General features: G+C 60.4%; 1 protein-coding gene across 3 annotated transcripts in view; it reads left to right on the forward strand.

The window, feature by feature from the left end:
* LOC140428683 (myosin-7-like) overlaps positions 1 to 11357 on the forward strand; it is a 324346-nt gene extending 312989 nt beyond the window's left edge. For all 3 annotated transcript variants that reach the window (XM_072515412.1, XM_072515413.1, XM_072515414.1), the window contains one exon: positions 11246 to 11357. In XM_072515412.1, the coding sequence (XP_072371513.1) occupies positions 11246 to 11257 (12 nt within the window). In that variant the 3' untranslated portion in view covers positions 11258 to 11357. The remainder of the gene's footprint in view (positions 1 to 11245) is intronic.
* Positions 11358 to 20361: the final 9004 nt, after the last annotated feature.

Here is a 20361-nt window from a genome sequence, read left to right on the forward strand (position 1 = left end):
ATCCTTCTAAACTCCAACGAGTACAGACCCAGAGTCCTCAAACGTTCCTCATACGACAAGTTCTTCGTTCCAGGGATCATTCTTGTGAACCTCCTCTGGACCCTTTCCAAGGCCAGCACATCCTTCCTTAGATACAGGGCCCAAAACTGCTCACAATACTCCAAATGGGGTCTGATCACAGCCTTATACAGCCTCAGAAGTACATCCCTGGTCTAGACAATCTCTCCACACGTCTTAGACCATAAGACATAGGAGCGGAAGTAAGGCCATTCAGCCCATCGAATCCACTCCACCATTCAATCATGGCTGATTTCAACTCCATTTACCCGCTCTCTCTCCATAGCCCTTAATTCCTCGAGAAATCAAGAATTTATCAACTTCTGTCTTAAAGACACTCAACGTCCCGGCCTCCACCGCCCTCTGTGGCAATGAATTCCACAGACCCACCACTCTCTGGCTGAAGAAACGTCTCCTCATCTCTGTTCTAAAGTGACTCCCTTTTATTCTAAGGCTGTGCCCCCGGGTCCTAGTCTCCCCTGCTAATGGAAACAACTTCCCTACGTCCACCCTATCTAAGCCATTCATTATCTTGTAAGTTTCTATTAGATCTCCCCTCAACCTCCTAAACTCCAATGAATATAATCCCAGGATCCTCAGACGTTCATCGTATGTTAGGCCTACCATTCCTGGGATCATCCGTGTGAATCTCCGCTGGACCCGCTCCAGTGCCAGTATGTCCTTCCTGAGGTGTGGGGCCCAAAATTGCTCACAGTATTCTAAATGGGGCCTAACTAATGCTTTATAAAGCTTCAGAAGTACATCCCTGCTTTTATATTCCAAGCCTCTTGAGATGAATGACCACATTGCATTTGCTTTCTTAATTACGGACTCAACCTGCAAGTTTACCGTTAGAGAATCCTGGACTAGGACTCCCAAGTCCCTTTGCACTTCAGCATTATGAATTTTGTCACCGTTTAGAAAATAGTCCATCTTCCTTTTGATATTTCCAAGCCACAATAGTGTGTGGCTCAGGGGAACTGCAGGTGGTTGTGGGGTGCATTTACTGCCCTTGTCCTTCCAGGTGGGGCAGGTTACGGGTTTGAAAGGTGCTGTCAGCGACTGCTTCGCAACTTGTTGCTGTGCATCTTGTAGGAGATGGAGCGGCACCACGTGTTGGAGGGAGTGAATATTTAATGTGGTTTTTGGGGTGATGCTTTATCCTAGATGGCGTCGAGCTTTAAATCTTGTTGAAGCTGCACTCACCAGACAAGCACAGAGTATTCCATCAGACTCCTGACTTGCACCTTTTAGAGGAAGGACAGTTTTGGGGAGTCAGGTTGTGGGGGCGAGGGGGGGGGGGGGGGGTGGTTTGCTTGCTGCAAAAGGTATTTGCAGCCTCTGACCTACTCTTGTAATAATACAATATAATAATCGCTTATTGTCACAAGTCGGCTTCAATGAAGTTACTGTGAAAAGCCCCTAGTCGCCACATTCCGGCACCTGTTCGGGGAGGCTGGTACGGGAATTGAACCCGTGCTGCCGGCGTTGTTCCGCATTACAAGCCAGCTGTTTAGCCCACTGTGCTAAACCAGCCCCACAGCATAGGACCATAACAAAGAGCAGGAATCGGTCATTTATCCATTGTTCCTGCCCCACCATTCCAAAGGATCAAGGCTGATATAATTGTGGCCTTTACTCTACCCCGCCCCCCGCACCCATAATCCTTGACTCTTTTTGTTAATGAAAAAAATCTAACTCCACCTTAAATCTATTCAGTGACCCACAGCCTCCATTGCTCTTGCTGTGGGAGAGAATGCCAAAGATCAATGACCCGCGTAAAGAAACTCCTTCTCAGCTCAGTCTTAAATGGCAGATCCCTTATTCTGAAAGTCTCTCCATGAAACGATCCCTCTCCTTGTTCTAGATTCTCCCTCCGGGGGAACATCCTCCCAGCACCCAACCTGCCAAACTCTAGGTTCCTGATTGGAGTTGCAATGTTGCCTGGTCCCTCTCTGCCTCCCCAGGCCCTGGTCACTCCTCCTGTCCCAGACCCTCGTCACTCCGCCTGTCCCAGACCCTGGTCACTCTGCCTGTCCCAGGTCCCGGCCCGGTCACTCTGCCTGTCCCAGGCCTGGTCGCTCCGCCTGTCCCAGGCCCTGGTCACTCCTCCTGTCCCAGACCCTGGTCACTCCGCCTGTCCCAGACCCTGGTCCCTCTCTGCCTCCCCAGGCCCTGGTCACTCCTCCTGTCCCAGGCCCTGGTCACTCTACCTGTCCCAGGCCCTGGTCACTCTACCTGTCCCAGGCCCTGGCCAGGTCACTCTGCCTGTCCCAGACCCTGGTCACTCTGCCTGTCCCAGGCCCTGGCCAGGTCACTCCGCCTGTCCCAGACCCTGGTCACTCTACCTGTCCCAGGCCCTGGTCACTCTGCCTGTCCCAGGCCCTGGCCAGGTCACTCTGCCTGTCCCAGACCCTGGTCACTCTACCTGTCCCAGGCCCTGGTCACTCTGCCTCTCCCAGGCCCTGGTCACTCTGCCTGTCCCAGGCCCTGGCCAGGTCACTCTACCTGTCCCAGGCCCTGGTCACTCTGCCTGTCTCAGGCCCTGGCCAGGTCACTCTGCCTGTCCCAGGCCCTGGTCACTCTGCCTCTCCCAGGCCCTGGTCACTCTGCCTCTCTCAGGCCCCGGCCACTCTGCCTCTCTCAGGCCCCGGCCAGGTCACTCTGCCTGTCCCAGGCCCTGGTCACGCTCCCTCTCTCAGGCCCCGGCCACTCTGCCTCTCTCAGGCCCCGGCCAGGTCACTCTGCCTGTCCCAGGCCCTGGTCACGCTCCCTCTCTCAGGCCCCGGCCACTCTGCCTCTCTCAGGCTCCGGCCAGGTCACTCTGCCTGACCCAGGCCCTGGTCACTTTGTCTGACCCAGGCCCTGGTCACTCTGTCTGACCCAGGCCCTGGTCACTTTGTCTGACCCAGGCCCTGGTCACTCTGTCTGACCCAGGCCCTGTTCACTCTGCCTGTCCCAGGCCCTGGTCACTCTGCCTGTCCCAGGCCCTGGTCACTCTGCCTGTCCCAGGCCCTGGTCACCCTGCCTGTCCCAGGCCTCGGCCAGGTCACTCTGCCTGACCCAGGCCCTGGTCACTTTGTCTGACCCAGGCCCTGGTCACTCTGTCTGACCCAGGCCCTGGTCACTCTGTCTGACCCAGGCCCTGGTCACTCTGTCTGACCCAGGCCCTGGTCACTCTGTCTGACCCAGGCCCTGGTCACTCTGTCTGACCCAGGCCCTGGTCACTCTGTCTGACCCAGGCCCTGGTCACTCTGCCTGTCCCAGGCCCTGGTCACTCTGCCTGTCCCAGGCCCTGGTCACTCTGCCTGTCCCAGGCCCTGGTCACTCTGCCTGTCCCAGGCCCTGGTCACTCTGCCTGTCCCAGGCCCTGGTCACTCTGCCTGTCCCAGGCCCTGGTCACCCTGCCTGTCCCAGGCCTCGGCCAGGTCACTCTGCCTGACCCAGGCCCTGGTCACTTTGTCTGACCCAGGCCCTGGTCACTCTGCCTGTACCAGGCCCTGGTCACTCTGTCTGACCCAGGCCCTGGTCACTCTGTCTGACCCAGGCCCTGGTCACTCTGTCTGACCCAGGCCCTGGTCACTATGTCTGACCCAGGCCCTGGTCACTCTGCCTGTCCCAGGCCCTGGTCACTCTGCCTGTCCCAGGCCCTGGTCACTCTGCCTGTCCCAGGCCCTGGCCAGGTCACTCTGCCTGTCCCAGACCCTGGTCACTCTGCCTGTCCCAGGCCCTGGCCAGGTCCATCCGCCTGTCCCAGACCCTGGTCACTACCTGTCCCAGGCCCTGGTCACTCTGCCTGTCCCAGGCCCTGGCCAGGTCACTCTCCCTGTCCCAGACCCTGGTCACTCTACCTGTCCCAGGCCCTGGTCACTCTGCCTCTCCCAGGCCCTGGTCACTCTGCCTGTCCCAGGCCCTGGCCAGGTCACTCCGCCTGTCCCAGGCCCTGGTCACGCTCCCTCTCTCAGGCCCTGGTCACTCTGCCTCTCTCAGGCCCCGGCCACTCTGCCTCTCTCAGGCCCCGGCCAGGTCACTCTGCCTGTCCCAGGCCCTGGTCACGCTCCCTCTCTCAGGCCCCGGCCAGGTCACTCTGCCTGTCCCAGGCCCTGGTCACTCTGGTCACCCTGCCTGTCCCAGGCTCTGGTCACTCTGGTCACCCTGCCTGTCCCAGGCCCTGGTCACTCTGCCTGTCCCAGGCCCCGGCCCAGTCACGCTGGTCACTCTGCCTATCCCAGGCCCTGGTTACTCTGCCTGTCCCAGGCCCTGGTCACTCTGCCTCTCTCAGGCCCCGGCCAGGTCACTCTGCCTGACCCAGGCCCTGGTCACTCTGTCTGACCCAGGCCCTGGTCACTCTGTCTGACCCAGGTCCTGGTCACCCTGCCTGTCCCAGGTCCTGGTCACTCTGCCTGTCCCAGGCCCTGGTCACCCTGCCTGTCCCAGGCCCTGGTCACCCTGCCTGTCCCAGGCCCTGGTCACCCTGCCTGTCCCAGGCCCTGGTCACCCTGCCTGTCCCAGGCCCTGGTCACTCTGCCTGTCCCAGGCCCTGGTCACTCTGCCTGTCCCAGGCCCTGGTCACTCTGCCTGACCCAGGCCCTGGTCACTCTGCCTGACCCAGGCCCTGGTCACTCTGCCTGACCCAGGCCCTGGTCACTCTGCCTGACCCAGGCCCTGGTCACTCTGCCTGACCCAGGCCCTGGTCACTCTGCCTGACCCAGGCCCTGGTCACTCTGCCTGACCCAGGCCCTGGTCACTCTGCCTGACCCAGGCCCTGGTCACTCTGCCTGACCCAGGCCCTGGTCACTCTGTCTGACCCAGGCCCTGGTCACTCTGTCTGACCCAGGCCCTGGTCACTCTGTCTGACCCAGGCCCTGGTCACTCTGTCTGACCCAGGCCCTGGTCACTCTGTCTGACCCAGGCCCTGGTCACTCTGTCTGACCCAGGCCCTGGTCACTCTGTCTGACCCAGGCCCTGGTCACTCTGTCTGACCCAGGCCCTGGTCACTCTGTCTGACCCAGGCCCTGGTCACCCTGTCTGACCCAGGCCCTGGTCACCCTGTCTGACCCAGGCCCTGGTCACCCTGTCTGACCCAGGCCCTGGTCACCCTGTCTGACCCAGGCCCTGGTCACCCTGTCTGACCCAGGCCCTGGTCACCCTGTCTGACCCAGGCCCTGGTCACCCTGTCTGACCCAGGCCCTGGTCACCCTGTCTGACCCAGGCCCTGGTCACCCTGTCTGACCCAGGCCCTGGTCACCCTGTCTGACCCAGGCCCTGGTCACCCTGTCTGACCCAGGCCCTGGTCACCCTGTCTGACCCAGGCCCTGGTCACCCTGTCTGACCCAGGCCCTGGTCACCCTGTCTGACCCAGGCCCTGGTCACCCTGTCTGACCCAGGCCCTGGTCACCCTGTCTGACCCAGGCCCTGGTCACTCTGCCTGACCCAGGCCCTGGTCACTCTGCCTGACCCAGGCCCTGGTCACTCTGCCTGACCCAGGCCCTGGTCACTCTGCCTGTCCCAGGCCCTGGTCACTCTGCCTGTCCCAGGCCCTGGTCACTCTGCCTGTCCCAGGCCCTGGTCACTCTGCCTGTCCCAGGCCCTGGTCACTCTGCCTGTCCCAGGCCCTGGTCACTCTGCCTGTCCCAGGCCCTGGTCACTCTGCCTGTCCCAGGCCCTGGTCACTCTGCCTGTCCCAGGCCCTGGTCACTCTGCCTGTCCCAGGCCCTGGTCACTCTGCCTGTCCCAGGCCCTGGTCACTCTGCCTGTCCCAGGCCCTGGTCACTCTGCCTGTCCCAGGCCCTGGTCACTCTGCCTGTCCCAGGCCCTGGTCACTCTGCCTGTCCCAGGCCCTGGTCACTCTGCCTGTCCCAGGCCCTGGTCACTCTGCCTGTCCCAGGCCCTGGTCACTCTGCCTGTCCCAGGCCCTGGTCACTCTGCCTGCCCAGGCCCTGGTCACTCTGCCTGTCCCAGGCCCTGGTCACTCTGCCTGTCCCAGGCCCTGGTCACTCTGCCTGTCCCAGGCCCTGGTCACTCTGCCTGTCCCAGGCCCTGGTCACTCTGCCTGTCCCAGGCCCTGGTCACTCTGCCTGTCCCAGGCCCTGGTCACTCTGCCTGTCCCAGGCCCTGGTCACTCTGCCTGTCCCAGGCCCTGGTCACTCTGCCTGTCCCAGGCCCTGGTCACTCTGCCTGTCCCAGGCCCTGGTCACTCTGCCTGTCCCAGGCCCTGGTCACTCTGCCTGTCCCAGGCCCTGGTCACTCTGCCTGTCCCAGGCCCTGGTCACTCTGCCTGTCCCAGGCCCTGGTCACTCTGCCTGTCCCAGGCCCTGGTCACTCTGCCTGTCCCAGGCCCTGGTCACTCTGCCTGTCCCAGGCCCTGGTCACTCTGCCTGTCCCAGGCCCTGGTCACTCTGCCTGTCCCAGGCCCTGGTCACTCTGCCTGTCCCAGGCCCTGGTCACTCTGCCTGTCCCAGGCCCTGGTCACTCTGCCTGTCCCAGGCCCTGGTCACTCTGCCTGTCCCAGGCCCTGGTCACTCTGCCTGTCCCAGGCCCTGGTCACTCTGCCTGTCCCAGGCCCTGGTCACTCTGCCTGTCCCAGGCCCTGGTCACTCTGCCTGTCCCAGGCCCTGGTCACTCTGCCTGTCCCAGGCCCTGGTCACTCTGCCTGTCCCAGGCCCTGGTCACTCTGCCTGTCCCAGGCCCTGGTCACTCTGCCTGTCCCAGGCCCTGGTCACTCTGCCTGTCCCAGGCCCTGGTCACTCTGCCTGTCCCAGGCCCTGGTCACTCTGCCTGTCCCAGGCCCTGGTCACTCTGCCTGTCCCAGGCCCTGGTCACTCTGCCTGTCCCAGGCCCTGGTCACTCTGCCTGTCCCAGGCCCTGGTCACTCTGCCTGTCCCAGGCCCTGGTCACTCTGCCTGTCCCAGGCCCTGGTCACTCTGCCTGTCCCAGGCCCTGGTCACTCTGCCTGTCCCAGGCCCTGGTCACTCTGCCTGTCCCAGGCCCTGGTCACTCTGCCTGTCCCAGGCCCTGGTCACTCTGCCTGTCCCAGGCCCTGGTCACTCTGCCTGTCCCAGGCCCTGGTCACTCTGCCTGTCCCAGGCCCTGGTCACTCTGCCTGTCCCAGGCCCTGGTCACTCTGCCTGTCCCAGGCCCTGGTCACTCTGCCTGTCCCAGGCCCTGGTCACTCTGCCTGTCCCAGGCCCTGGTCACTCTGCCTGTCCCAGGCCCTGGTCACTCTGCCTGTCCCAGGCCCTGGTCACTCTGCCTGTCCCAGGCCCTGGTCACTCTGCCTGTCCCAGGCCCTGGTCACTCTGCCTGTCCCAGGCCCTGGTCACTCTGCCTGTCCCAGGCCCTGGTCACTCTGCCTGTCCCAGGCCCTGGTCACTCTGCCTGTCCCAGGCCCTGGTCACTCTGCCTGTCCCAGGCCCTGGTCACTCTGCCTGTCCCAGGCCCTGGTCACTCTGCCTGTCCCAGGCCCTGGTCACTCTGCCTGTCCCAGGCCCTGGTCACTCTGCCTGTCCCAGGCCCTGGTCACTCTGCCTGTCCCAGGCCCTGGTCACTCTGCCTGTCCCAGGCCCTGGTCACTCCGCCTGTCCCAGGCCCTGGTCACTCCGCCTGTCCCAGGCCCTGGTCACTCCACCTGTCCCACACCCTGGTCACTCTACCTGTCCCAGGCCCTGGTCACTCTGCCTGTCCCAGGCCCTGGCCAGGTCACTCTGCCTGTCCCAGACCCTGGTCACTCTGCCTGTCCCAGGCCCTGGCCAGGTCACTCCGCCTGTCCCAGACCCTGGTCACTCTACCTGTCCCAGGCCCTGGTCACTCTGCCTCTCCCAGGCCCTGGTCACTCCGCCTGTCCCAGGCCCTGGCCAGGTCACTCCGCCTGTCCCAAACCCTGGTCACTCTAACTGTCCCAGGCCCTGGTCACTGCCTGTCTCAGGCCCTGGCCAGGTCACTCTGCCTGTCCCAGACCCTGGTCACTCTACCTGTCCCAGGCCCTTGTCACTCTGCCTATCCCAGGCCCCGGCCACTCTGCCTCTCTCAGGCCCCGGCCAGGTCACTCTGCCTGTCCCAGGCCCTGGTCACTCTGCCTATCCCAGGCCCTGGTCACTCTGCCTCTCTCAGGCCCCGGCAAGGTCACTCTGCCTCTCTCAGGCCCCGGCAAGGTCACTCTGCCTGACCCAGGCCCTGGTCACTTTGTCTGACCCAGGCCCTGGTCACTCTGTCTGACCCAGGCCCTGTTCACTCTGCCTGTCCCAGGCTCTGGTCACTCTGCCTGTCCCAGGCCCTGGTCACCCTGCCTGTCCCAGGCCTCGGCCAGGTCACTCTGCCTGACCCAGGCCCTGGTCACTTTGTCTGACCCAGGCCCCGGTCACTCTGTCTGACCCAGGCCCTGGTCACTCTGCCTGTCCCAGGTCCGGGTCACCCTGCCTGTCCCAGGTCCTGGTCACTCTGCCTGTCCCAGGCCCTGGTCACTCTGTCTGACCCAGGCCCTGGTCACTATGCCTGTCCCTGGTCCTGGTCACCCTGCCTGTCCCAGGCCCCAGCCCAGTCACGCTGGTCACTCTGCCTGTCCCAGGCGCTGGTCACTACCTTCCAAGGCCCTGGTCACTCTGCCTCTCTCAGGCCCTGGTCACTGGGTCTGTCCCGGGCCCCAGCCCAGTCACGCTGGTCACTCTGCCTGTCCCAGGCCCTGGTTACTCTGCCTGTCCCAGGCCCTGGTCACTCTGCCTGTCCCTAGTCCTGGTCACCCTGCCTGTCCCAGGCCCGGGTCACCCTGCCTGTCCCAGACCCTGGTCACCCTGCCTGTCCCAGGCCCTGGTCACTCTGGTCACCCTGCCTGTCCCAGGCTCTGATCACTCTGGTCACCCTGCCTGTCCCGGGCCCTGGTCACTCTGCCTGTCCCAGGCCCCGGCCCAGTCACGCTGGTCACTCTGCCTATCCCAGGCCCTGGTTACTCTGCCTGTCCCAGGCCCTGGTCACTCTGCCTGTCCCAGGCCCTGGTCACTCTGCCTGTCCCAGGCCCTGGTCACCCTGCCTGTCCCAGGCCCTGGTCACCCTGCCTGTCCCAGGCCCTGGCCCGGTCTCGCTGGCTACTCTGCCTGTCCCAGGCCCCGGCCCAGTCACGCTGGTCACTCTGCGTGTCCCAGGCCCTGGTCACTCTGCCTGTCCCAGACCCTGGTCACACTGCCTGTCCCAGGCCCCGGCCCAGTCACGCTGGTCACTCTGCCTGTCCCAGGCCCTGGTCACTCTGCCTGTCCCAGACCCTGGTCACACTGCCTGTCCCAGGCCCCGGCCCAGTCACGCTGGTCACTCTGCCTGTCCCAGGCCCTGGTCACCCTGCCTGTCCCAGGCCCCGGCCCGGTCTCGCTGGTCACTCTGCCTGTCCCAGGCCCTGGTCACCCTGCCTGTCCCAGGCCCCGGCCCGGTCTCGCTGGTCACTCTGCCTGTCCCTGGCCCTGGTCACTCTGCCTGTCCCAGGCCATGGCCTGGCCACTCTGGTCACCCTGCCTGTCCCAGGCCCTGGCCCGGTCTCGCTGGTCACTATGCCTGTCCCAGGCCCCGGCCCGGTCTCGCTGGTCACTCTGCCTGTCCCAGGCCCCGGCCCTGTCACGCTGGTCACTCTGCCTGTCCCAGGCCCTGGTCCGGTCTCGCTGGTCACTCTTCCTGTCCCAGGCCCTGGTCACTCTGCCTGTCCCAGGCCATGGCCTGGCCACTCTGGTCACCCTGTCTGTCCCAGGCCCTGGTCACCCTGCCTGTCCCAGGCCCTGGCCCGGTCTCGCTGGTCACTCTGCCTGTCCCAGGCCCTGGCCCGGTCTCGCTGGTCACTCTGCCTGTCCCAGGCCCTGGTCACTCTGTCTGTCCCAGGCCACGGCCTGGCCACTCTGGTCACCCTGTCCGTCCCAGGCCCTGGTCACCCTGCCTGTCCCAGGCCCTGGCCCGGTCTCGCTGGTCACCCTGCATGTCCCAGGCCCTGGCCCGGTCTCGCTGGTCACTCTGCCTGTCCCAGGCCCTGGCCCGGTCTCGCTGGTCACCCTGCATGTCCCAGGCCCTGGCCCGGTCTCGCTGGTCACCCTGCATGTCCCAGGCCCTGGCCCGGTCTCGCTGGTCACTCTGCCTGTCCCAGGCCCTGGTCACCCTGCCTGTCCCAGGCCCTGGTCACCCTGCCTGTCCCAGGCCCTGGCCCGGTCTCGCTGGCTACTCTGCCTGTCCCAGGCCCCGGCCCTGTCTCGCTGGTCACTCTGCCTGTCCCAGGCCCTGGTCACCCTGCCTGTCCCAGGCCCCGGCCCGGTCTCGCTGGTCACTCTGCCTGTCCCAGGCCCTGGTCACCCTGCCTGTCCCAGGCCCCGGCCCGGTCTCGCTGGTCACCCTGCATGTCCCAGGCCCTGGCCCGGTCTCGCTGGTCGCTCTGCCTGTCCCAGGCCCTGGTCACTCTGCCTGTCCCAGGCCCTGGTCACCCTGCCTGTCCCAGGCCCTGGTCACCCTGCCTGTCCCAGGCCCTGGCCCGGTCTCGCTGGCTACTCTGCCTGTCCCAGGCCCCGGCCCGGTCTCGCTGGTCACTCTGCCTGTCCCAGGCCCTGGTCACCCTGCCTGTCCCAGGCCCCGGCCCGGTCTCGCTGGTCACTCTGCCTGTCCCAGGCCACGGCCTGGCCACTCTGGTCACTCTGCCTGTCCCAGGCCCCGGCCCTGTCACGCTGGTCACTCTGCCTGTCCCAGGCCCCGGCCCAGTCACGCTGGTCACTCTGCCTGTCCCAGGCCCTGGTCCGGTCTCGCTGGTCACTCTGCCTGTCCCAGGCCACGGCCTGGCCACTCTGGTCACTCTGCCTGTCCCAGGCCCTGGCCCGGTCTCGCTGGTCACTCTGCCTGTCCCAGGCCCCGGCCCGGTCTCGCTGGTCACTCTGCCTGTCCCAGGCCCTGGTCACTCTGCCTGTCCCAGGCCACGGCCTGGCCACTCTGGTCACTCTGCCTGTCCCAGGCCCTGGCCCGGTCTCGCTGGTCACTCTGCCTGTCCCAGGCCCCGGCCCGGTCTCGCTGGTCACTCTGCCTGTCCCAGGCCCTGGTCACTCTGCCTGTCCCAGGCCCCCGCCCGGTCACGCTGGTCACTCTGCCTGTCCCAGGCCCCGGCCCAGTCATGCTGGTCACTCTGCAGGCTCTATTCTCTGCTCATGTTTCATGTTTACTGACGGAGCTTTTTCTATTCCAGCACGAAGAGTAGAAGACCGGGGACAAGACTGAATCGGCTCCCTCTGCTTTCTGTGACAATGTAGTATTTTAGTGCAGCAAAACCGGTGTGAATAAAGAACATTCTAATGCAACTCACTGTCCTGGATTTAATTGTCTGGCAGTTTCCTGCCTTTTGAGAATGATCAGTTCAGACACAGTCCAGAATAATTCAAATATTGCAGTGGTTCTGATTGGATCAATAACGAACAACATTGGACAAAATGTTACAGCTCTGCACACGCGGAATTCCAGAATTCTCATCTATGAAGCACATTGCTTTGGGATGAAGGAGCATTTCCAGAGATTCAGAACAAGGAGCAGGTCTACAGTTGGTGCAGAATGAGAGATTGGGAAAGGAGTTAGAAAATAACTGGCAATGGCCCCTCTGCGCCCCCCCCCCCCCCCCCTCACAATCAGTAAACAAAACTGCCCAGCGGAGGCAAGAAAATACAAAACAAATGATCTGCTCCTTTCAGAGTTCTTGAGCCAAACAGCACAGAAAAGGCTCTTCGGCCCATCGTGTCTGCGCCGGTCAAAAACACCCACCTGACCATTCTAACCCCATTTCCCAGCACTTGACTCAGAGCCGTGACTGCCCTGGGATCGCAAGCGCACATCTTTTTAAAAAATATATATGTTTCTTCAAAGTTTTCCCGACAAAAATTTTCAACCAATTAAACCCCCCCCCCCGTAACAGAAAAGAAAAAGGGAAGGAGCAGAACAAACATAAACATAACAATCCAACATAATACAGAACTTGTACAGTGGGTTCCTCCCGCACATATTGACTTTCCCCTATGTTTATGTTATTCCTTTTTCAAGTGCCCCTAGGAAAGCCTTCTTCCCCGCCCACCCATATATACCCCCCCCCCCCCCCCCCGAATGCACCTTGGCCGCAGCCAGCCTCTTCACCATCCTAGATCTGGAACGATCTAATGCTGGGTCCAACACCGTGTTGAAATCCCCCCCCATTATCAAGCTTCCTACCTCCAGGTCCGGAATGCAGTCCAACATACGCTTCATAAATGCAGCATTGTCCCAGTTCGGGGCGTATACGTTTACCAATACCACCCACGCCCCCTGCAACCTACCGCTCACCATCACGTACCAACCTCCATTGTCCACTACTATATTCTTGGCCTCAAACGACACCCGCTTCCCCACCAGTATTGCCACCCCTCTGTTCTTCGCATCCAGCCCCGAATGGAATACCTGTCCTACCCATCCCTTTCTTAACCTGACCTGGTCTGCCACCTTCAAATGTGTCTCCTGAAGCATGACCACGTCTGCCTTCAGTCCCCTTAAGTGCACGAACACCCGGGCCCTCTTAATCGGCCCATTCAGGCCCCTCATATTCCACGTTATCAGCCGGATTGGGGGGCTTCCCCCCCCTCCCCCCCCTCCCCCCCCCCCACCCTCTGCCGACTAGCCATCTCCTTTTCTAGGCCAGTCCCGTGCCCGCTCCTCCCGCACCCTCCAGTCCCCCAGACGGGGGACCCCCGCCCCGACCACCTCTCCTATTTCCAGTTCCCCCTCGGCCAATGCAGCAGCAACCCTATTTCGTCCCCCATTCCCCGCCCCCCCCCCCCGCTAGATCCTTATCTAGCTCTTTTGCTCCCCCCATAACACTCCCGTAAGTCAGCTGACTTCTGCTGACCCCGGCCTCCCCCGCCATCCCATTGAACCCACCCGTGTGGAAATCTCCCCTCCTCCTCCCCAGCAATCAGCGTGCGCTCCTCCATCCCCCCCCCCATCCGTCCCCCCCTAGCACGGGAAAAAGCCCGCGCTTTCCTGAGCCAGCCCCGCCCCCTCTGGCGCAGCTGCTGTTGCGGCCTTATCCCAATTCCCCCATCCCCGGGCCTCCCCTCCCTCCAGCACCGGCGCCCACATTCTCTCACAGTCTCCCCATCAGATCCCTTCCTCCATCCCCATCCATCACCCAACCCGTGGAACATTCCCTACGCATAGTTGAAACCCTGTATACAACCGACATCCATCCCACAACCACAGACCCTCAGTTTGAGTCCAACTTTTCAGTTTCTATAAAGGTCCAAGCCTCTTCAGGCGTTTCAAAGTAGTGGTGTTGATCCTGGAATGTGACCCACAATCGCGCTGGCTGCAGCATTCCGAATCTCACCCCCTTCCTATGCAGCACCGCCTTGGCCCGATTAAAACCAGCTCTCTTCTTCGCCACCTCCGTACTCCAGTCCTGATAGATTCGGATCTCCGTATTCTCCCACCTGCTGCTCCGCTCTTTCTTGGCCCATCTCAAGACACGTTCCCTGTCCACGAAACGATGAAACCTCACCCCCACAGCCCTTGGCTGCTCGTTGGCCTTGGGTCTCCTCGCCAGGACCCGATGAGCCCCTTCTAGCTCTAGGGGACTCGGAGAGGTTTCCACACCCATCAGCGAGTTGAGCATCGTGCTAACATATGCCCTGGCATCGGCCCCCTCCACCCCTTCAGGGAGACCCAGAATCCGATGATTCTTCCTCCTCGACCTGTTCTCCAGGTCCTCGAATCTTTCCGCCCACCTCTTGTGCAGCGCCTCGTGCGCCTCCATCTTCACCGCCAGGCCCAAGATCTCGTCCTCGTTCTCTGCGGCTTTTTCCCGCACCTCCCGGATCTCTACCCCGTGGGCCTTCTGGGTCTCCCTCAGCCCCTCGATCGCCGTCAGCAGTGACGCCAGCACCTCTTTCTTAAGCTCCTCCACGCAGCGCCTGAGAAACTCCTGCTGCTCCGGCCCCCGTGCCGCTCGATCTCCGCCCTCCGCCATCTTGTTTTTTCTCCCTCGCTTCTTTCGCTGCTCCAAAACCGTTTTTTTGACCGCTCCACTTCTGGTCCACTCCATATACTATGGAAGGGGGACCTTGCTCTCACCTTCCCACACGGGAAGTCATCGAAAAACTGCCGTTGGGGCTCCTCTGGAGAGCCCAAAGGTCCGTTCTAGCGGGAGCCGCCGAAAGGTGCGGCTTAGCTCCGCATCGCCGCAACTGGAAGTCTGCATGCGCACATCTAAATGCTTCCTAAATGTTCTGAGGGTCTCTGCCCCCACCCCCCTTTCAGGCAGCGAGTTCCAGACTCCCACCCCCCTCTGGGTGAAAAGGTTTCCCCTCACATCCCCTCTAACCCTCCTGCCCCTCACCTTAAATCTCTGCCCCCTGGTCATTGACCCTCCACCAAAGGGGAAAAGTTACTTCCTGTCTACTCTATCGATACCCCTCAATTTTATACATCTCAATCATGTCCCCCCTCAGTCTCCTCTGCTCCAAGGAATACAACCCCAGACTATCCAATCTCTCTTCATAACTAAAACTCTCCAGCCCAGGCAACATTCTGGTAAATCTCCTCTGCACCCTTTCCAGTGCTATCCCTCCTATAATGTGGATTCCAGAACTGCTCACAATACTCTAGCTGTGACCAAACCAACGTTTTATACAGTTCCAGCATAACCTCCCCGCTCTTTAACTCTATACGTCGGCTAATAAAGGCAAGTATACCATATGCCTTCTTAACCACTGTACCCACCTGCTCTGCTACCTTAAGGGACGGGTGTACATGCACAGCAAGGTCCCTCTGATCCTCGGTGCTTCCCAGTGTCCTGCCCTTTATCCTGTATTCCCACTGATCGCCCATCTGACCAGCCTGTCTATATCCTCCTGTAATCGAAGGCTAGCCTCCTCACTATTTACCACCTGATGTGCAATCAATTGCACAAAGACGCAGATTGGGTACAACTGTGGCTTTATTACAGTCAGATGCGTGGCCTCCTGCTGCAGCTGGCGAAATGGCAGGGCACTGGAGGTCATGCATATTTATACAGTTCTTAGTGGGCGGAGCCAGCCGGCAGGGGCTACCGGCGAACCTGTAGTGCAGGTCCTACCTTACATACCCTAATACAGTGGTTCACCACATTCACCCCCTGTTAAAAATGAGTCCGGCGGGGGTGATGTGAAACTATATACAAATAGTGCAATTATGTACAGTGTTAAGAAGGAATTAAAAAAGAAAAGTCCATGTTGACGGCTCGGAGTCCGTCAAAGATTCAGCCGGTCCGGTGCTTTGGTGCTTCGTTGGGAGCGGCGTAACGGTGGCGGCGAAGTCGGTGCTGGCGGTGGTGGAGGTGGCACCAATGGCGGTGCTGATGCTGGCCAGTCATCGGGAAACTCCAGGAGCGTGCCAAAATCCTCTTCGTCCTCTTGTGCGGAAAGGGGGGTGTGTGGTCTTGTGGGGTCAGTGTTGGCGGCCCGGTTTGGGGGGAGGAAGGGGGGAGAGAATGGGTGGGGGTGTGTGTTGGGTTGGAACCTGACGGTGCCAGGTCCCTGAGTGAGACAGTATCTTGGCGGCCGTCGGGGAACTCAACGTAGGCATATTGAGGGTTGGTGTGGAGCAGGTGAACCCTGTCCACCAAGGGGTCCGCTTTGTGGAGTCGGACGTGCCTACGGAGAAGGACCGGTCCTGGAGCAGCGAGCCAAGTCGGGAGCGACACCTCGGATGTGGACTTCCTGGGGAAGGTAAAAACACGTTGATGGGGTGTGTTATTAGTGGCGGTGCACAATAGTGACCGGATGGAGTGCAGAGCGTCAGGGAGGACCTCCTGCCAGCGAGAGGCTGGGAGGGTCCTGGACCGTAGGGCCAGCTGGACGGCCCTCCAAACCGTCCCATTCTCCCGTTCTCCTTGCCCGTTTCCCCGGGGGTTGTAGCTGGTCATCCTGCTGGAGGCTATACCCCTGCTGAGCAGGAACTGACCCAGCTCATCGCTCATGAATGAGGATCCCCTGTCACTGTGGATGTAGGCGGGGAAACCGAACAGAGCGAAGATGGTGCTGAGGGCCTTGATTACGGTGGCAGACGTCATATCGGGGCATGGGATGGCGAAGGGGAATCTGGAGTACTCATCGACCACACTGAGAATGTACGTGTTATGGTCAGTGGAGGGGAGGGGCCCTTTGAAATCCACGCTGAGGCGTTCAAAGGGGAGGGAAGCCTTCACCAGGCGTGCGCGGTCCGGCTGGTAGAAGTGCGGCTTGCACTCCGAACAGACCTGGCAGACCCTGGTGACTGTCCTTACTTCCTCGACGGAGTAGGGCAGACTGCGAGCTTTGGCCAGATGGTACAATCGATTGACCCCCGGGTTACAAAGGCTGTCGGTCTACCTGTGCGCTGGCACAGGTACCTCGGGAGAGGGCGTCTGGGGGCTCGTTGAGTTTACCGGGGTGATACAAAATCTCGTAATTATAGGTGGAGAGCTCGATTCTCCACTGCAAGATTTTATCATTTTTGATCTTGCCCCGCTGTGTGTTATTGAACATGAAGGCTACCGACCGTTGGTCCGTGAGGAGAGTGAATCTCTTGCCGGCCAGGTAATGCCTCCAATGCCTCACAGCTTCAACGATAGCTTGGGCCTCCTTTTCGACGGATGAGTGTCGAATTTCAGAGGCATGAAGGATGCGGGAAAAGAATGCCACGGGTATGCCTGCCTGGTTTAGGGTGGCAGCAAGGGCGACGTCTGAAGCGTCGCTTTCTACTTGGAAAGGCAGTGACTCGTCCACTGCGCACATCCCGGCCTTGGCGATGTCTGCTCTGATGCGGGCGAAAGCGAGTTGTGCCTCGGCCGTGAGGGGGAATTGGGTGGACTGAATGAGTGGGCGGGCCTTGTCCGCATAGTTTGGGACCCACTGGGCGTAGTAGGAAAAGAACCCCAGGCATCATTTGAGGGCCATGGGGCAGTGGGGGCGGGGAAGTTCCATGAGGGGGCGCCTGCGGTCGGGCCCGAGAAGTCTGTTTTGGGCTACATAGCCGAGAATGGCTAACCGGGTCGTGCTGAACACACACTTCTCTTTGTTGTAGGTCAGGTTGAGAAGAGTGGCAGTGCGGAGGAATTTATCGAGGTTGGCATCGTGGTCCTGCTGGTCGTGGCCGCAGATGGTGACATTATCTAATTACGGAAAGGTGGCCCGCAAACCGTACTGGTCAACCATTCGGTCCATTTACCTTTGGAAGATCGAGACCCCGTTTGTGACACCAAAAGGGACCCTAGGGACGTGATAGAGGCGACCGTCCACCTCGAAGGCAGTGTATGGCCGGTCCGACTTCCGGATGGGGAGTTGGTGGTAGGCGCATTTCAGGTCAATTGTTGAGAAGACCCGGTACTGCACAATCTGATTGACCATATCAGATATGCGAGGGAGGGGGTACGCGTCGAGCTGCGTGTACCGATTGATGGTCTGGCTGTAGTCAATGACCATCCTGTGTTTCTCCCCAGTTTTAACCACTACCACTTGGGCTCTCCAGGGGCTGTTGCTGGCCTCGGTAATACCCTCCTTAAGCAGCCGCTGGACTTCGGACCTGATGAAGGTCTTGTCCTGGGTGCTGTACCGTCTGCTCCTGGTGGCAACGGGCTTGCAATCCGCAATTAGATTGGCAAAAAGGGAGGGGGAAATCGACCTTGAGGGTCGCGAGGCCGCAAACGGAAAGGGGGGGTAGTGGCCCGCCGAATGAGGGTGAGGCTCTGGAGATTGCACTGGAAGTCCAGGCCCAACAGGAGTGCAGCGCAGAGATTAGGAAGGACATAGAGGTGGAAGTTACTAAATTCTACGCCCTGGACAGTGAGGGTGACTGTACAGAAGCCTCAGATCGGGACGGAGTGGGATTCAGAGGCTAGGGGAATCGTTTGATTGGCAGGATGGACCGCGAGGGAGCAGCGCCTTACCGTATCTGGGTGTACGAAGCTTTTGGTACTTCCGGAGTCCAGCAGGCACAAGGTCGCGATGTTTATTTTCACCGTCGTCGACGCGGTGGCCAGGTTGTGCGGGCGAGATTGGTCCAGCGTCATCGAAGCGAGCTGCGGGTAGCCATCGAGCGTGTGCAGTTCCGATGTCGGGATGTCTGGAGACCCTGTGGGGGACAAGATGGTGGCGCCCATGATGCGCATTGCGGGGTCGGGACAAGGTGGCGGCGCCCATTGGTTGCACATGGCCCCGGGAGGAGAAGATGGCGGCTCCCATTGTGCGTTTGGGAGGGGGCGATAGCAGGCGCGATCGCAGCGACTGCGTGGGCCTGGCACACAGCCGCAAAGTGGCCCTTCTTACCGCAGGATTTACAAACGGCAGTGCGGGCCTGGCAGTGTTGGCGGGGGTGCTTCTACTGACCGCAGAAGTAGCAGCGGGGAACCCGGGGTGCGCGGATCGGCGCAGGCGTATTGGGAAGGCAGGGCCCCAGCTGAGGAGGTCGACGGCGGTGTCCAGGAGGGGTAGGAAGGGGTAGAAGGGTGGGCAGCACGACGGGAGGGGTAGGACTGTACATTACGGGATGCGACCGTCATGGAGAGTGCCAAGATTTTCGTCTCCGCCAGTTCGAGCGTGACCCCTTCCAGTAATCATTCTTGGATGCGGTCCGACGCAATCCCCGTAACAAATGCATCGCGCATGAGGAGGTTTGCGTGTTCAGCGGCCGTAACGGCCTGACAGTCCCAGTCCCGGACGAGTGGAATTAGGGCGCGCCAGAAGTCTTCGATGGACTCACCAGGTAGTTGCGAGCGGATGGTGAGTACATGCCTGGCGAAGAGCGTGTTCGGCTTTTGAGCAGAGTGTTCTTTAAGGAGTGCCATTGCTTTCGCGTAATTCGAGGCATCTTGGATCAACGGGAACACGCTGGAGCTCAGTCTGGAGTACAGGACGTTTATCTTCTGAGCCTCCGTTGGTGCGGGGTCCGCAGCCTTGATGTAGGCCTCAAAACATGCTAACCAGTGAGTAAAGTCTTTTCTGGCGTTGGGCGAGTGTGGATCCAGCTGCAGGCGATCAGGTTTGATTCTGATATCCATTCTGTGGAAAAATCTGACTGCAATAAATTGATGCACGATCAATTGCACAAAGACGCAGATTGGGTACAACTGTGGCTTTATTACAGTCAGATGCGCGGCCTCCTGCTGCAGCTGGCAAAATGGCAGGGCACTGGAGGTCACGCATATTTATACAGTTCTCCGTGGGCGGAGCCAGCCGGCAGGAGCTACCGGCAAACCTGTAGTGCAGGTCCTACCTTACATCCCCTAATACAGTGGTTCACCACACCACCCCACAAACTTTCATGTCATCTGTGAAATTACTGGATCCCATGGGTCTTACCTTTGCTGTCAGTCTCCCATGTGGGGCATTGCTGAAGTCCAAGTAGACTTCGTCAAATGCATTTCCCTTATCTACACACCTGGTCACCTCTTCAAAGAATTCAATCAAGTTGGTCAGACATGACCTCCCCTTAACAAAACCATGCTGACTGTTCTTGATTAATTTCAGCCTCTCCAAGTGCAGATTAATTCTGTCTCTCAGAATTGCTTCCAATACAATTTAGGAAGGCGAGGGGAGTGGTGTATGAGCATGGGGAGAAGGCCAGTAGATTGCTATCGCAGCAACTCAGGAAGAGGGAGGTGGCCAGGGAAATAAGTAGAGTGGTTGATGGGGAGAGGAGCAGAGTGGAGGACCTGGCAGGACTGAATAAGGTATTTCGGGACTTCTATAGTAAGCTGTACACTTCAGAACCCCGGAAGAGCCGGAGGAGATGAAAAGGTTTCTGGATGGACTAACCTTCCCAAATGTAGGCAGGGGACTAGTGGACGGGCTGGGGGCCCCGATTAGAGTGGAGGAGATATTGGGGGGCCTAAAGGCCATGCAGTTGGGGAAAGCCCCGGGACCGGATGGATACCCAGTAGAGTTTTATAAGAAGTTCTCAGAGATAGTGGGACCGGTCCTGACAAAGGTTTTTAATGAGGCAAGGGACAGAGGGACCCTACCACCGACGTTGTCGCAAGCCACCATCTCGCTGATACTGAAGCGGGACAAGGACCCGGAATCCTGCGGGTCATACAGGCCAATCTCCCTGATCAATGTGGATGCCAAGCTCCTGGCCAATGTCCTGGCGATTAGAATTGAGGACTGCATGCCGGAGGTGATTGGGGACGATCAGACAGGGTTTGTGAAAGGCAGGCAGCTGACAGCTAACTTGAGAAGATTGCTTAATGTGATCATGATGCCCCCGACAGGCAAGGAGGTGGAGGTAGTGGTGGCAATGGACGCTGAGAAGGCCTTCGACCGGGTGGAGTGG

This window comes from Scyliorhinus torazame, chromosome 8 (genome assembly GCF_047496885.1).
Source record: "Scyliorhinus torazame isolate Kashiwa2021f chromosome 8, sScyTor2.1, whole genome shotgun sequence".
Lineage (NCBI taxonomy): Eukaryota > Metazoa > Chordata > Chondrichthyes > Carcharhiniformes > Scyliorhinidae > Scyliorhinus > Scyliorhinus torazame.